General features: G+C 59.8%; 1 protein-coding gene and 1 long non-coding RNA gene across 5 annotated transcripts in view; one reads left to right on the forward strand and one right to left on the reverse strand.

Moving 5' to 3' along the window:
* The window catches only part of TNS2 (tensin 2), a 17494-nt gene that overhangs the window by 1307 nt on the left and 679 nt on the right, over positions 1 to 15508 (reverse strand). Inside the window, exons 1-28 of one of the 4 annotated variants that reach the window (XM_011930556.1) lie at positions 12937 to 13140; positions 11235 to 11343; positions 10697 to 10734; positions 9746 to 9784; positions 9388 to 9426; positions 9187 to 9236; positions 8760 to 8931; positions 8260 to 8310; positions 7806 to 7928; positions 7651 to 7715; positions 6423 to 6506; positions 5840 to 5952; positions 5688 to 5748; positions 5418 to 5493; positions 5077 to 5206; positions 4892 to 4957; positions 4702 to 4815; positions 3555 to 4479; positions 3268 to 3359; positions 2971 to 3121; positions 2262 to 2851; positions 2058 to 2147; positions 1580 to 1705; positions 1276 to 1368; positions 1068 to 1145; positions 824 to 901; positions 237 to 405; positions 80 to 148 (exon numbers count right to left, since the gene is read on the reverse strand). In XM_011930556.1, the coding sequence (XP_011785946.1) occupies positions 80 to 148; positions 237 to 405; positions 824 to 901; positions 1068 to 1145; positions 1276 to 1368; positions 1580 to 1705; positions 2058 to 2147; positions 2262 to 2851; positions 2971 to 3121; positions 3268 to 3359; positions 3555 to 4479; positions 4702 to 4815; positions 4892 to 4957; positions 5077 to 5206; positions 5418 to 5493; positions 5688 to 5748; positions 5840 to 5952; positions 6423 to 6506; positions 7651 to 7715; positions 7806 to 7928; positions 8260 to 8310; positions 8760 to 8931; positions 9187 to 9236; positions 9388 to 9426; positions 9746 to 9784; positions 10697 to 10734; positions 11235 to 11343; positions 12937 to 13011 (3866 nt within the window). In that variant the 5' untranslated portion in view covers positions 13012 to 13140. Of the gene's footprint in view, positions 1 to 79; positions 149 to 236; positions 406 to 823; positions 902 to 1067; positions 1146 to 1275; positions 1369 to 1579; positions 1706 to 2057; positions 2148 to 2261; positions 2852 to 2970; positions 3122 to 3267; positions 4480 to 4701; positions 4816 to 4891; positions 4958 to 5076; positions 5207 to 5417; positions 5494 to 5687; positions 5749 to 5839; positions 5953 to 6422; positions 6507 to 7650; positions 7716 to 7805; positions 7929 to 8259; positions 8311 to 8759; positions 8932 to 9186; positions 9237 to 9387; positions 9427 to 9745; positions 9785 to 10696; positions 10735 to 11234; positions 11344 to 12936; positions 13296 to 13942; positions 14243 to 15508 lie in introns of those variants that run through there. The other 3 variants (XM_011930553.1, XM_011930554.1, XM_011930555.1) reach the window with 3 other exon arrangements.
* The window catches only part of LOC105503585, a 9174-nt gene continuing 2428 nt past the window's right edge, over positions 8763 to 15508 (forward strand). Inside the window, exons 1-2 of the long non-coding RNA XR_001000504.1 lie at positions 8763 to 8880; positions 9621 to 9799. This is a non-coding gene — a long non-coding RNA (uncharacterized LOC105503585). The remainder of the gene's footprint in view (positions 8881 to 9620; positions 9800 to 15508) is intronic.

Consider the following 15508-nt stretch of genomic DNA (forward strand, 5'->3'; position numbering starts at 1 on the left):
CTGGGGCTGGGGCTGGGGCTGGGGTGGGAGCTGGTGGGACCATGGGGGTTTGAGGCAAAGGGTTTGGAGGGAGGTTCACCTCCGGTCTTGAGGGTCAGTGCTGGAGAAGGTGATGCTGTTCACTGGATAATGGCGGCGAAAGAATAGCCTGCAAGGAGGGTGGGGAAGGTCACACTCAAAAATGGGGACCCCTAGGCGCCTTAAGCATGGGGTTTCACAGGGCTGAGTACACATACTTCCTTTGGTTGTCCGTCAGTGTAATGCCCTGGGCGGACACCTTGAAGTGGACAACTGCTGGTGTTGGGCGGGGGCTGCAGCTCAGAGCTGCAGAGCTGGCCCGGGCCACGGCTTGGGGGCCTGTCAGTGACTCTGTCTCCACTGAGGTCAAGTAGAGCACGCTGCAGGCTATGGGGGCAGGGAGTGGGTCACAGAGGGAGTGCCCATCCTCTAGCCACCCCCACCAGCTCTTGCACATTCCCCAGCTACTGCTGTCACATGCTTTACAATCACATAGATGACTTGTTAAAAAGGCAGATTCCACTTTACCGGAACTACAGTCAGAAGCGAGGCAGAAAAGCCTGAGAATCTACATTCTAACAAGTTTCTCCCTGCTACCACCCCATGATCCTCTTTCTTGTTCATGAGACTTTGAAACCCTAGGCTGAGGACCCAATTCCTCATCCCCAACAGGATGGGGCTCCCCTGCCCTCATGGGTTGGCCAGGGCTCCCCCACCCCAAGGCCTTTCAGTGCCCCATGCCCTGTATCGACAATGCCCCCTTGGTGCCCAGGGAGAGGGAGGGGAGCGGAGGGGAAGTCTCTACCAGCACCCTGACGCAGGAGGTCTGCTGCTGTGCTCATGTTGGTGGGCACTGGAGCCTCTGGGGTCTCTTCCAGAGGATCTGAGGGCAATGAGAACCGACAGAGAAGCTCAGAAGGCAGAGCGTTCCCCAAGCTGGAGCACTCCCTCTGCCTCCCCAAGGGAAGGCGGGGAGCCAAGACCTCTGGATCCTGCTTTGGCTGCAGGGGGTGGGGAGAGGTGGGGAGGACAGATGACCAGACACCCACCTTTGCTGGGAATGTGCAGACAGCAGGGCAGGGAGATGGGGGAGATGGAGTGCTGGGAGACCAAGGCGGACAGGCTGCCTGTGGGCGAGGAGGTGGGAAAGTCCTGAGGTGCCCAGGGTGCCCCGCTTTTCCCTTCCACCCTCCTGAGATCCCTTGGCGTCTCCCTAAACCGACCCAATGTAGCCTTCCCCCAGCTCCTGCTTCTCACCAAAGTAGGGCTCACTGGGGCAGCCCTTGATCTTCACCCCTTTGGGCCCAGTCTCGATGAGGAAATGGCGGACCAGCTGTTCCAAGGGGTCCCCTGAGAGGAAGAGGGGAAGATTGTGGCTTTAGGATTCCAGGTTCCAGCTTCTTCCCTAATGGGATTCTTTCCCAACTAGCTGAGGTCTTTTCCTGCCTTTCCCCTCCACAGCAGCATGGCCCGCACATCACCCCCACCCGCCCTGTTACCTTGCCTCTGGCACCACCCCCCAACTTCATCCCCACCCCAATCAGGTTTGGGCGTTCTGTACCTTTCCAGGGCTGGGCACTGGGTGGTGGTGTGGCCACCTTGAGGGCCAGCCCATAAGCTCCTTGGAATGAATGACTGTCCCTGATCAGGAAGGCCCCAGGGTCCTTGTCCTTCAGCAGGGCAATGGCTGCAGGGTGAGGGGTAGCGGGCAGTGAGGAGGAGAAGTTTTCACAGGGGTGGACTGAGCGCCATGCAGCCCCCCTCCTCCGCCGACAAGCTCCATGGGTCTCTTTTGCCCTGGCAGCTGTGGTGGTGGTAGGAGTCTGAGGACAGGGCTCTAGGATTCACAGGGCCTTTGACCATGCTGGATCTCACCGCCTTGGCCCAAAGCCCAGAATCACCTGCTGGTAAACGCTCAGCCAAGAGTAAACACAGCTGAGACAGGAGGAGCCAAGAGCTTCAACAGGATGGGACTTAAAACCAAGACAGACACCCAGGAGGGTGGGATGGAGTTGGGTGGCGGCAGGCTGGCTTCTCACCTTGGTCACGGGACAGGTGTGGCTTGTACCAGAACTTGGATGTATCCTGGACAAACTTGACATTGCTTTGGCTCTCTTGTGTAGGAGGCTCTAGGACAGGGAGGGAGTAGGTTCAGACCCAGGGTCCCCGCGTCCCCATCCATGCTATATCCCAGGAAAAAGGGTTCTCTCAAGGTGACCCCAACCCCCTCAAGGCCTTTATACCTGGGGGTTGGGGGACATTATCCGAGAGCAGAGGTGCGAAGGTGACATGGTGACTGATGCCTCTGGCTGGCGATGATGCCTGCTCTGGGCCCCAGGGTCCTGGCTGTTGCCCCGGCCCAGGCAGGTGGCGTTTCTCAGGAAGTGGGGGCTGGGTAAGGCCGTTGGTGTCATAGGAGGCAGCCAGGGGGAAAGCAGGTGTGGGTGAGCTCTGAGGCGGCTCTGGGCTGGCCACAAGCCAGGGCATCTGGGAAGGCACAGGAGTGAGGGGAGACCCATCTGGGCTGTCTGGGGGGCCTCGAGGGCCTTGCCAGGGGGCGTGGCGGAGGCCAGGAAGTGTGGTAGGCACAGGGCTCCGAGGACTGGCGCCATCTGAGAGGCCCCCTGGACTCCTTTCCTGAGGCCAGTCACTCGGCGAGCTGGGAGGAAAGGTCGGAGAGATGGGGCTAGGGGCCAGAGGCTCAGGCCCACTTCCCGACGGCAGCTCAGGGGCCTTTCCGGTGCCTGCCTGGGAAACAGGGGGCAAGGCCTCGCCAGAACTCAGTCTCTGAGTGGGCGCTGAGGTGGGGGACCTAGTGTCCTGTCGCCGAGTGCTGTAGGGTGGAAGGGCAGATGGTCAGCAGAGCCCCCATTGTGGCTGCTCCCACCCCACCTGCCTTCATCAACTGCTTGGACAAGAAAGCACTCGAGTGTCCCCGGCCCCTCTGCATACCTTTCCTTGCCCTGGACTGGGCTGCTGGTATGCAGGGGCGTGGAGGGACCAGACAACTCTGACGAAGCACTGCCTGGGGCATCTCGGGGAGACCGAGGCAGTGTGCTGTGCCCACTGGGGCCTTCCCTCCAGGACACCGGCTCCAGCGACTCTGCAGTGAAGGGGAGAGGTGGGCTGTGAGCAGGATGGGGCTCTTCTGTCTGGCTTAGTTGTTCCTCACCCTGTTCCCCCTTGACTTTCCCACCATCTTCCAGAACCTCCTCTGCCCTGGGCATTCCGCACTCTGGTGCCCCTCACCTGCAGATGCCAAGGGTCCTGCTGAGGCCAGGTGCCCAGGCAATGGGTACCTGTTCCCTCCCTCCTCCGTAGGGATCTCGTAGCTCAGCTTCCTAGATTGTGGATAGGGCGGGCTGCCCGGGGAAATGGAGCCAGCCCGTGGGGAGTGGGCACCAGGGCTGGGATACCCTCTGCCCTCTCCTGGAGAGCCACAGCTATGAGGCACGCGGCCATATGCTGGGCAGTAACTGGGAACTGCTCCTCCATAGCTGTATGTCACCAGGGCAGGGTACCCTGGATGCCCATACCTGCCTTCGGGGCACATAGTGTAGGAGCAGCCTTCGTGCCCTTCCTCGCCTGCCTTGGGTGACTTCAGGCAGCTGTAGTCAGGCATCGGGGCATGGTGATGCCCACAGGCAGGCAAGAGCAGAGGCAGCGGGTGCCCAGGCCGCACTGGGTGCAGGAGAGGCTTGCCAGCCTCACTTGCCCACCCTTCTCCAGCTTCCCTCTCCAACCGCAGTCCATACAAGGCTGCTGTAGGCAGCGCCAGCTTTTCCTCGCAGGCTGGGCATGGGTATAGGGCAGGCAGCCCAGGGTCCTCCAGGATGACCACCTCCCGGTAGCCTGGGGCACGGTAGCCAAAGTCCCCAGTGGCTGGTTTCCCCATCTCAGGTGGGCAGGGGTATGGCCCCTCTGACAGCGATCGGCAGAGGCGCCTCTTCTCCATCGAGGCCTCAGCGTAGCCCTGGGGGGATCCCTCATAGCCCCCATAGGCCAGTCGCCTCCTCTCCAGCGTTCCCTCTGGCCGGTAGTAGCCCCCATTGGGGACCCCGCAGGACTCCCGGTAGCCCTGGCGGCAGGAGCAGTGGCGGCTGAGGCCAGGCCTGTGGCCTGGATACACTCCGAGGTGGGGGCCTCCGCCCACAGTGGGCTGCTCTTCGTCATCTAGGATGGCCGTCTCTCGCCCAGCCCCCCGGCCCCCACTGGCTATTCCGCAGCCTCCTAGGAGGCGATCCAACTCCTGCCGTTCAGCAGCCGTAGGGGGTGGCCGGCCAGGGGACTCAGCAGCTGGCTCTGTGGTCAGCGTGGAGGAATGGCCCGAGTCGCTGCTGACAGAGAGCATGGGGGGTGGTGGAGGCTCTGGAGAGGGTGCCGGGGGGGTCTGCCGGGGGGGCCGCTGCACCTGGGCATAAGGACTGCCATCCAGGGGACCCCGGGTGTGGGTCAGGGAGCCTGAGTGGGGAAGAGGATCAGGGAGGGAGGGCAAGCAAGGAATAGGGAGGGAGAGAGAGAGTTCATGAGAGGGGATGGCACTGGAGATAGCCATCGGGCCGGGGGTGTCTCTCGAGAATGGGCTCTGCCTGGGGAGGAGGGAGTGTTCTTCTCCCTGGCCACCACCCCTCCAGGGCCCTGCCACAACCCTGTACCTCCCACCCTGCAGGCTGCCCTGCGCACCATCCACACTGTCCTCGTGGTGCTGGTTGAAGTTCTCATAGGAGTCCCAGCGCACAGCCGGCTCAGTGGTGTTGTAGTCGACAGAGACCGAGGGGTCATTCCGTGGAGTGCTGCCTGTGGAAGGCCACTCGGGTGTTGGGGAGCAGAGGAGAGGCAGCCCTCAGTCCCCAGCCCATGTCCCTGCTCTTACCTTTGATCTTCTCGGGGCTGGAGGAGAAGACAAACTCCACGGAGGCTTGAAAGGGGAACCTCTCATCTATGGGGAGTGGACAGTGAAGAGCCAGGCCCCTGGCCCATACCACACTCTCCTGCCTGCCTGCCACCTGCCTGTCTGCCACCTGGGCTCCAGCCCCAGGCCACTTGTGTCAGACTCACCAGTCCAGGCCTCGTCCAGCTGGTCCTTGGGGAAAGTGAGCTGTGGTCCATGGATGGTGCAGGTGTGAAACTGGACTCGGAACACCAGGGTCCGGTCTGTGCCCCGGCCACCCTTGTGATAGCATGTCACCTGGGGGAAAGGCAGGAGGCTGGGAATCAGGCCTCATGTCCTCTTCTGTGCTTCCACCCTGGGGACTGCCTAGTCACAGCTTCTGCCCTGCCTCGATCTCAAGGCGATCTCTCTACTCGCCCTCCAATCTGTCTCAAATTGGTGACTGTGTGGCTACCCACCAACCCCTGCCCCATCTTCGGGATTCTCCTTGTTGCCAGGACCCCCTCACCATGACATCGCCTTTGAGGAGGAGGGCTGGCTCCAGGCTGATGCAAAGCTGCTGGGGACCAGGGCCTGCAATGTGACTGTGGGGAGAGAGGAGAAGGCAGAGATGAACCAGAGGCTCCTGCGTGCAGAGGCGGCTATGCAGTCAGGGGGAGCCAGGAGACCAGAGTCTGAGCCCTGCCCAGGTGTCTGGGGAGGCTGGAGAAGAAGGAATGCAGGGAGCAAGCGGGGCCCTGGCCATGAAGTGTCAGGGGCCTGGGAATAGAGCACTCACTAGACTCCAGACGTGTAGACGAGCTGCATGGACTGGTAGATTTTAAGGAAGGGCTGGAAGCCTGGAGGGGCAGAGGAGAAGGTGCCGAGGGGTGCTGAGTGGAGGCGCCTGAAGGTGGCTCTCCCTAGGGAGCACATCTCAGGCAGACTCACCTGTGCCGGGTTCAAAGGCTGGCAGCGTGGGGACGAGCACATAGTGCAGGAAGAGAGGGCTGCTGTTCATTCTGATGGAGCCGGACAGCAGCCCACTGAAGTAGCTGATGTATCTGGCAGAGAGCGGGTCGAGGAGAACATAAGCCTTTTCCTCTGGAGGTCACCTTGTATCATTTCAACCATCCACCCTTAGAAAGCTGGCCCTTCTCCTCAGCACTTCCTTCCCGTCTACCAGGTCACCAGAAAGTTCTTCCTTGCATCTAATCTCAATGCCTCTTGCTCCCCTCTGCCTCAAAGCTCTTTCCCCAGAGCTCTGCTTCACTTTATAGTGGCAGGCCCCGACTGTCCTTCAGGTTCTCTTTATGGTGGACATCCTCATCTATTTATTCCCAGGTCTACTGCCTTCCATCCTACTAGCATGAAAGCTCCATGAGAGCAGGGGCTTTGTCCGCTTTGAATTCTCAGCACCTGGCACAGCGCCTGGCACACTCAGTGAAGGTGTGCTGCATGAATACGAGAGTCTTGGCCTTGGGAGCCATGAAGGGAGCTGCTCCTCTGGCCCATCCCCACCCAGGCTGCTCACCGACGCTGGGAGGGCTGCAGTTCTGTGGCCACCTTGTCCTCGCAGAATTTCCTCATGGTAAGAGTAGCCAGTGCCTGGTCGGCCCTGGGGACAGCAAGGCCAGTGTTGGGGATTAGGGACTAGTCTTCATCCTGGCCTCCTATCCCTGAGCCCCAGGGGAGGGAGGAGAGATATGATCTCCTGAGTCTAGAGGAAGCTCAGAGTGGTGGTAATGAGAATGAGAAGCACCATGTACAGTCACTTTACTAGTTTTTGGGCCCCAGGCAATTATTCCCTAAACTTTAGTTTTTTCATCTGTAAAATGGGGCAACAAAACCATCTCACGAGTTGAATTATATCCCCCCAAAAGACATGTACCTCAGAATGTGACCTTATTTGGAAATAGGGCCATTGCAGACATAATTAGTTAAGATGAGCTCATACTGAAGGAGGGTGGACCCTGAATCCAGTATGATTGGTGTCCTTATAAGAAGAGAGGAAGAGACAGACAGAGATGCACGGGGAGAACACCATGTGATGACAGAGGCAGAGATTACAGCGATGTGTCTGCAAACTGAGGAACGCCAAGGCTTGCCGGCCACCACCAGAAGGTAGAATGAGGCAAGGAAGGATTCTATCTCGAGTCTCGGAGGAAGCAAAGGCCTGCCGACAGCTTGATTTGGGGCTTCTGGCCTCCAGAACTGTGAGACAGTATATTTCCACCGCTTTTTGTTTTTTTGAGATGGAGTCTCGCTGTGTTGCCCAGGTTGGAGTGCAGCGGCACCATGTGGTCTCACTGCAACCTCCGCCTCCCGAGTTCAAACGATTCTCCTGCCTCAGCCTCCTGAGTAGCTGGGATTACAGGCACCCACCACCACACCCGGCTAATTTTTATATTTTTAGTAGAGACAGGGTTTCATCATGTTGGCCAAGCTGGTCTCAAACTCCTGACCTCAGGTGATCCGCCCACCTCAGCCTTCCAAAGTGCTGGGATTACAGGTGTGAGCCACGGCACCTGGCCCATTTCCACTGTTTTACACCACCCTGTTTGTGGCTGCCCCAGGAAACTTTACAGACCATCTACTGCAGACTGTGTTGCAGTACTAGTGATAAAAGGGAGGTGGAAATGCTAACTTGCCAGCAAAGGACTTTCAATGAAGAGGTGGGCTCCAGGGGAGATGGGTTCCTAAGGGGCCAGCTGGAGAAAGGGCCACTGGGGAAGGGGCTACTCGGATGCTGGAAGCCTCACCCTGCAGAGATCTTGCTGTAGTGCATGTAGGCAGAAACGATGACCCCGAGCTTGCCCTTGCTTCCCTGAGAGACAGAGAGACAGGGATGAGGGTCTGGGGGCTCCAGGCTGACCTGGAGCCTCCAGGCACCAGGGAACCCGAGGTCGTGGCCCACCTTGCAGTATAGTACGACTACGTGCTGTGGGTCAGCACTGAGCCATGTCTCCATGGCTTTGCAGATGGAGCACAGCTTGTCCAGGGGTGGAGCATGCAGCTCAGGCCAGCCGAAGTCTTGAACCTGGGGAGAGTGCAGGGGTGCAACTGGGGCTGGGGTCCACCAACAGAGAGAGACAGGCGGGGTGGAAAGGGGACAGGGCATAGGGGTCTGGGGGCAAGGTTGGGGATCTGCTGGTTGTCCATGATAACCTCAGCACTTTCCTTATCTATACAATGGGCTGATACCTGCTGCATCACGTTTTGGGGTGTCTCCAGTAATATGTCATGCGAGAGGGGGGAAGTGCTTAAGAGTGAAGTAGATGCCAATTGCTACTATTAATAACGAGGAAGCTGGGGGCTTCTGGGGTAGGGGTGGCTTGGTTTAATGACTGGGCAGGCCATTTCCTTCATACCTTGGGGTTTAAGCGGGTCAGGTCATGCCTTTTCTCTGAAAGGTTGAAGAGCTGAAATAAAGGGGGAGGGCTTTAGACAGAAGTGACCTCCGGCAATGAGGCACGAGGTGGAGGTGGATCCTAAGTAAGAATCTTCCTCTAAAACAAAGTGCAGGCCTGGCGCAGTGGCTCACGCCTGTAACCCCAGCACTTTGGGAGACCGAGGCGGGCGGATCACCTCCTGGGCAACAAAGTGAGACCCCATCTCAAAAAAAAAAAGTAAATAAATAAAGAAATAAGAAGGTAGCTAAGGCCCGGCCTAGCTAGTCACAGCCGAGTAGCCAGCGTTCCTGGATTCTCTGCGCCGCTCCAGGCGCCACTGCGGGCCCCGCCCCCGCCCCCACCACTCTGGTCCCGCCCACTGGCGGCCTCGCCTCCGGGGGTGACGTCAGTGATCAGCCTCGCCCATCTGGACCCCACGCCCCTCTCATTGGCTGACTCCTGATGGTCCCGCCCCTCACCAGGTACTTGTCCCGGTGCTTGGATTGCAGCACGTGGGCCAGCTCGCGCAGGTGGCCCCGGTGCCGCTGTTCATCGGGCCGCGCGGGGAAGGCGGCAGCCAAGATGCGCTCCGTCACGTAGGTGAGGTCTAAGTCCCAGCGCCGCTCCATGAGCGGATCCAGGCTGAAGCTCCTGGGGACGGGGAGCCTACGCATGAACGCAGGGGCGGGGCACCCGGAGGTGGCTAGTGTGATGGGAAGGCTGTCTGTTGGGCAGCAGGTGAAGCCTGGTGGGTCCTGAGCGTGGGTGGGTCGGTCCGGAGGGAGAATACCGCTTTGCGGGTGGGGGGCTGTCCCGGGGAGCTTTGTTGAGGGGCAGTGCCCTGGGCTGAGGTGTGGGGCCGGCGGAAAGGGGGTCACGTGGGACCACCCCAGCACCCTTACTTACCTGGGCAGAGTGCTGCGCTGCTTTGAGTGGTTCAGAGATTTGGTGGATCCCTGGTGGATAACAGACAGTGTCTGGACATCTCTTTGGGTGCCCCCTACTCTAGACTGCCCACTCCAGAGCCATGCACTTTTGTCTTCAGGAAATCTAGATCCTTACTCCCAAAGCTACCTGCTTCCCCCTCCTCCTCCAGCATCACCTTACCAGGTGCTCTATGCGCCTGACTGGGGCCGTGTTTCGCCGCTAGAGGGAGATGGGGGAGGAAAACGGAGTGGTTACAGCAGGGGCAAGGACGAGTGTGGGCCTGGGGACAGTGGAAGGGAATGTCAGTGTCCTGATGAAGGCTGTACTGAACAAGGGGAGAGGAGTCCTACCCCCAGCAGGCCCAAGGGCACTAGATCAGCAGAGGACTTAGACAGTTTTTTCTTTCCTTGTAGGATGAGCAATACCCACAGCACTCCATTCAAGGTCATCTCCTGGGGGCCCTCTCTGGAGCCACCAGACCTCTGGACACCATGGCCAGGTTCCTTGCCCTCCCCACCTCATCCCAGAGCGCACTCACCAACTCCGCGGGAGGCAAGGCCTGACAGGCTGAAGTCACCTGGAAGGGGACCGAGTAAGGAACTGAGCTCCTGGTGAAGGGCTCTCCTGGGCTTGAGGATGGGGTAGCCCCTCAGCTTCAGGAGGAAGGTGGAGGGGCCTTCAGCGGATGGGCACAGGCTCCAGCTGAGGTTGTGCTATTTAAGGGCACCTCCCCTCTGGCCTCTTGGTCCCCCACCCCCCAGGCCCCCCACTTGTTGCTCTTGGCGCTCAGCCCCCAGCCCACACAGACCCCCATTCATCCAGCTGCAGGGCAGGAGTTATATATAGAGCACGCAGGCAGGCCATGGCCAGGGACGGACACTGGCCTCTTTCACCGGGGGACCCCGCCCCTGGGCACACAGCTCCCCCAAGCCAGCTCCAGGGCCTTGGGACCCTCCTTCCCTGCCCTGCAGGAAGACCAGGGAACCTCCTCAGAGATAGGGCTGTCTTGGGTGCCCAGTGGACAGTGGGTGCTATCTACAGCTTATTTCTGGAAAGGCCCAGTTTTTCCAGGGCCCAGGACAAGGCCCGCCCAGGCATTTTGAGGACCCTTCCCCAGAGGGAAGGCACAGCCCATCCGGCTGCCCAGTCTCTGAAATCCTACTCCCCCACCCCCCACCCACCCCACCCTTCCTCCTCCTCATTCTCCTCCTCTTCCCCACCCCCATCCTCTCGCCAGCTGCAGCCTGGGCACAGCACCAAGACAAACGCTGTCTCCCTGTCCACCCGCCTGGGCCGGCCAGCCCTCCAGAAGGCGGAGTAGGGTGGTTCTTAAAGGGCCCAGTCAGCACCCCTCCCACCCAGGAGGGGTTCCCCAATAGTGAGAGGGGTGGAGGTGGAGGGTTGATGCCAGTGTGGTTGGAGAAGCCTGTTTGGGAGGAGGAAGGGACTCCAGACCCTCTCCCCCTATCAGGTAGAATCAGATACCCACCTTTGCTTCACATTTTCTGTGCGTCGCCACCTTGCAGACTAGGGGAGGTAGGGGGAGGAGAGGGGTTAGCAGGGGCCTGTGGGACAGTGGAAGGAATGGCCTTCCCTCATCTCCCAGACCCTGGAACCAGATCCTGGGACTTCCAGGATCCCAGCTGGACTGGGCTGGCTAGGGCGGAGGAGCAGGGCTAGGTTTTGAGGGAGGAGTGTGGCAGTGGGGTACTACTGCCCAGGCCAGGGGTAACGTTCCAGGATGGGTGGAGGTGAGGAGGAAGGGAGGGAAGGAAGACTACAGTCACAAGTCAGGATGGGAAGATGGTGGAGAATACTGGGTCTCCTGGGTTGTGGGGATATCTGTCATGGGGAGCCAGGGCCATCTGAAGGGGGAGGCAGCTGCCTCTTAGGTGCCATTGTGCCTAATCCAGGAGCAGCATATTACATTTGAGTTGTTGCTGTGAGCTGTGAGTTGGCCTGCGGGAGTTGTGCAACACAGTGGTACTGGGTGGAGGGTCTGAGAGTCACAGGACAGAGCGCCTCACCTCTGCACGAAACGCCTGTCCCATCGATGGTCACCTTACATACTGCACAGACTGGAGGTTTCTTCCGGAAAACCTTCTCCCGGAAGCTATGAGGCTCAGCTTTCCTAGGCTGAGGGTGGAAGGACAAACAGAGGTGTGAGTTCCCAGCGGGCCCATCTTCATCTCCGGGACTGGGCAGGAGCCTTGCCTTAGCACTGCACTGGTCTCCTCCATCCAGATCAAGCCCTCAAACTTGTAGGACGCACTTGGCCACAGCTGCTTCAGGGCGGTCATTTGGTCTGTCCTCAACTGTGTATGGAATCTGACCCCTTGCGTCACCTTTGCTGGGTCAGCTCCTCCCCAGGGACTCACTTGGGCCCCTCACGTGGCCCTGGTATGTGATGCCCTTGTGGAAAGCCCACATGCTCAGGCTTTCCCCCTGGTGCAGTAGGGGTACTCCCTGACTCTTCCCATCTTGTCCTCCCCGCATGGAGACCTGTGTGCAGAGTGAGCAGGGAGGTTCCAGACATACGTGTTGTATGTCAGTCCTGCAGCACCAGACTGAGCCAGCAGGAGTGGCCTCAGCCAGTCCTGCTCCTTTAGCTCCCGCTGTCCCCACGCTCCAGGCAGCTGACATGCCCTCCTCCCCCACGGTCAGAACAACATGTTTACTCATTGTGCATTGAGGCAGCAGACAGCAATTGTATAAGGGGGGTGGTCATGCTGGAGGGAAACAGAGGCCTGTCACTGGGGAGAGATGTTTAGCTGGTTTTGGATGCTGTGAGCTCTCCCCTGACCCCCTGCCCCCTGGCACTTGGGATTCATTCACACACTGACTGAGGAAGGAGTGGACCAGATTCCCTGTTCAGCCCCTCCTGATCCAGAGGTGCAGTGAAGCAGGAGCCTGGGATGCCCCCTTATGGCCCAGGCCTATCTCAGTCCCTTCCCCTCCCACTGTGGCTTCACTCTGCCTATCCCCTGTCTGGGGACAGCTTGTCTTCTTGCCACCTCTCTGTTTTACCCATATTCCCCCTCCTCTGGAGTTCAGACTCCTGCTGTTCACCTCCTGGGGGCCCATCACAGTAGTATCTCAGGTTGTCCTGAGCTGCTGCTTTTGGGGCAAGGCTGGGAAGTTGGGAAAGGGAGTGATGGGGATGTGGGCAGCATCTCTGGTTTCTTGACTGTCCCTGCAACACTTCTGGGCTGGACCAAGTTTGTGGGACCCACTAGGACACTTGGGAGCATGCAGGCATTAGCAGCAGATATGGATGTTGTCAGTGGAAAGCAAACCTCCTGTTCCAAAGCACTCCTGACTCCCTCTCCTCTCTCCTTTTCTGCCCTGCCACCCCATTTCCCTCAAACTTCCCCGGGCCAGGGAAGGGGCCTGATGATCTCTGAGTCTGCTCTAGGATACCTGGATAGTGCGTGGCAAAGTCCTACAGTGAGGTACCTGGGGCTTAGGTTTGGGGGGCCAGGACCCCCAGGGTTGGCCCAGGCTAGCGCAGGGAAGGTGAGAAGAGCCAAAACAGACAGCGGTACCCACTCTAACCCAAACATCCCCTCACACTACAGCCCTGGCCACTCCGGAGGGGATGCTGGGCCAGGAGAGAAGGCTGAGGAAGCTGAAATTGGGAAGAGGGCCTGGCCTGATTCCAGGTCCCCTCCCCCACTGCCCGCACCTCCACCCCTGCCCCTCTTTTGCCCAGCTGGTGGGCACTCCTACCCTGCTTGTGGCCCGGCTGCTGTCCCTCCTCCCCAGGGCTCTGAGCAGCCTCTCCACAGGGCCGCTGGACTTCATGGTGTTCTGCTGGCTGGGGTGCTGGCCCCAGGGCCTGAACAATGCTGGGGCCTGGCCCGGGGCTTCCTGGAAGCGGCCTGGCGGAGGCAGCCGCTTCCCCTGGGCGGAGGGTAGGCTGTCTGGCTGGTGTGAGGAGAAGCCCGGCCCTGGAAGTGGAGGGAAGTGCAGGCGGGAAGGGGGCAGGTCGCTGCTCCAGGAAGTGCAGGGGGGAGGATGTGGGGGAGGCCAGGAGATCAGATTCCCAGGATCTACCCTGCTGGGAGTATCAGCCTGTGATCTTTTGCTCCCCCCATTCCCCCAACTCTGGAGCTGTCCCACACCTGGGACACCACACTCTCCAGGGATCTGCAGGGATCCATGGTCTTGAGATCCTGCCCCCAGTGGGGCCGGGTGAGAATTCTGGTCTCAGGGCAGGGCTAAAGGGCAAGTGGGGAACAGTGTGTCCCAGCCAGGCTCCAGCCAGAACTCTCAAGCTCTCGAGGGACTTCCGCTGGGGAGGGAGTGGAGCTGGGAACTACTACCAGCAGGCAGGCCCAGGATCCCAAGTGTGTCCTGAGAGTCAGGTAAAAATGGGACTGGGGGCCCCCTTCCTGTCTCAGTTTCACTCTGTATGAAGTAGGAAAAGGAAAGCATGCACCGTCCACCTTTACCCTCAATACACCTTGCAAGGCCAAGTTCCAGCCACAAGACTGCTTTGCTCAGGTTTGGGGAGTAATCCATTTTCCTGCCACAGCCTAAGGCATATGAGGCCCTTCTCCTGAAAGCCCCCAGGTTTCTGCTTCTGACACAGTGCCCCCCACTCACCCATTCCCTGGCTTTGTTTCAGACATGATCTCACAGATCCCTAGCCCTCTTTCCAGCCCTGCAACTTGGGCTCTCCACCCAAGGGCTGCACCCTCCCCCCGCCGCAACCCCGAAGCCTGAGTACTACCTTCATGGCTCTCCTGGGTCTGCTCTCCTTCCTCAGCAGCTGTCCCAGGGCCTGAGGACTGGACAGGAGGTCCCCCCTCCCAACACATACTCCACCCCCATGCATGGGCCTCCCGCCTCCCTCCTGGGAACATGGCCAACTTCCCGTCCTGGGAGTCAAGGGAGGGAGGTGGATGGGGCCTTGGAAAAGGGGGAGTAATCTCCCTAAAAGCTAAGGGGTTAATGGCCTGGGAGTCTTCAGCCCCAAGCTGTGGACAGCAGCCCCTGGGACCGGCTGTAGCTGTCACTTGAAAGAATGTGCAAATGTGCCCCTCTCATTTGCATGGTATTTATTGAATGTCCCAGTACTCAGGCAACTCCCACAGCCCTGGCTTCTCCCACGGGATCCCTTCTACGTGCCTCCTGCTCCTTCATACCCGTCAGGATGGGTTCTCTGGGATGGAGAATCCTGCATTCTCTGGAGTGAGGCCTGCTGTGGGTGCCCACTTGAGACCCTTGTGAGGACCTGACTGGGCTGGGCCTAGCCTGAGACCTCTCCCTTGAAGCTCCAATTTTCCAGGCCAAGAAGTGTGTCCTCGGGATATCCTGGCCAGAAGGTGGCATCTGTGTGGCAGGCCTGGGCCCCCGGCCTGTAACTGGAGAGGAGCACGGGCTCTGCGACCCACCCCCATCCTGCCAGGCTGGCTGTGTCCCAGCACATTCCAGGCCCCTGGCTAGTGTGGGCAACCGGGCCTGGCCTTGTCCAGCCCCCAGCCCTGCTTGGGGGAGATGGGGCAGTGTGACAAGGTGGGCGGTGGGGGTGGCTTTTTTCTGTCCAGTCCCACCTTCTATGGCACATGGCCCTGACCAGGATTCCTCTACAGGATTCGCTCTCCTGCTGCCTCCATAGGGGCTGAAAGTCCCCTCACCTGGAACAGGTCCCCAGACATCCTGTCACCTTCACTGGTCTCACATTCCCCACCCAGACCCAGCAAGGAGATGCCCAAGCAGTGAGTCCGGTGAGGGGTGGGGTGGTCAGGATCCACTGTGGCCGTGAGTCCCTCCCATCCTGTGGCACTCGCACCTCGGAAGGGAGGCAGGGATGGAATCCCTAAGAGCCAGTCCCGAGGGGAAAAGTAGCTCACTTGAGGAGGGCTGGGAAGGCATCACTAGACCCACTTGGACCCTCACCCTCCTCCCGCCTGTAACATTCCAGAGCCTGTCAACTCCTCCCCTAGCCGGGCCCCCTCTTTCTCCGAAGTCTTGGGTTTGTTTGGAGAACCCCCTCCACCCACACCCCCCTTCCTGGAAATAGCTGTGGTTGGAAGGGAGGCTGGGAGCCCGGCCGCCGCAGAGGAGGGGTAAGGCCCAGGGAAGGAGCGAGGGAGGGCGGCGGCTCCGGGGGTGTGCCCAGAAGGGTCTGGAGGATGGGGGCAGAGAAGGAAGGGGGTCGCAGAGCGGGGCTGGCGAGTCGAAGTAGCCTCATCTGTGCCCGCTTGGGACTCAGTGTCCCACATGTGAAGCAGGAAAGGAAAACCAGGCCGGGTCCCGGGCGCCGCTCCCCGCTGCTGCCGGGTCCCGGGCCTGC

This window comes from Colobus angolensis, unplaced genomic scaffold (assembly GCF_000951035.1).
Source record: "Colobus angolensis palliatus isolate OR3802 unplaced genomic scaffold, Cang.pa_1.0 Scaffold87, whole genome shotgun sequence".
Classification (NCBI taxonomy): domain Eukaryota; kingdom Metazoa; phylum Chordata; class Mammalia; order Primates; family Cercopithecidae; genus Colobus; species Colobus angolensis.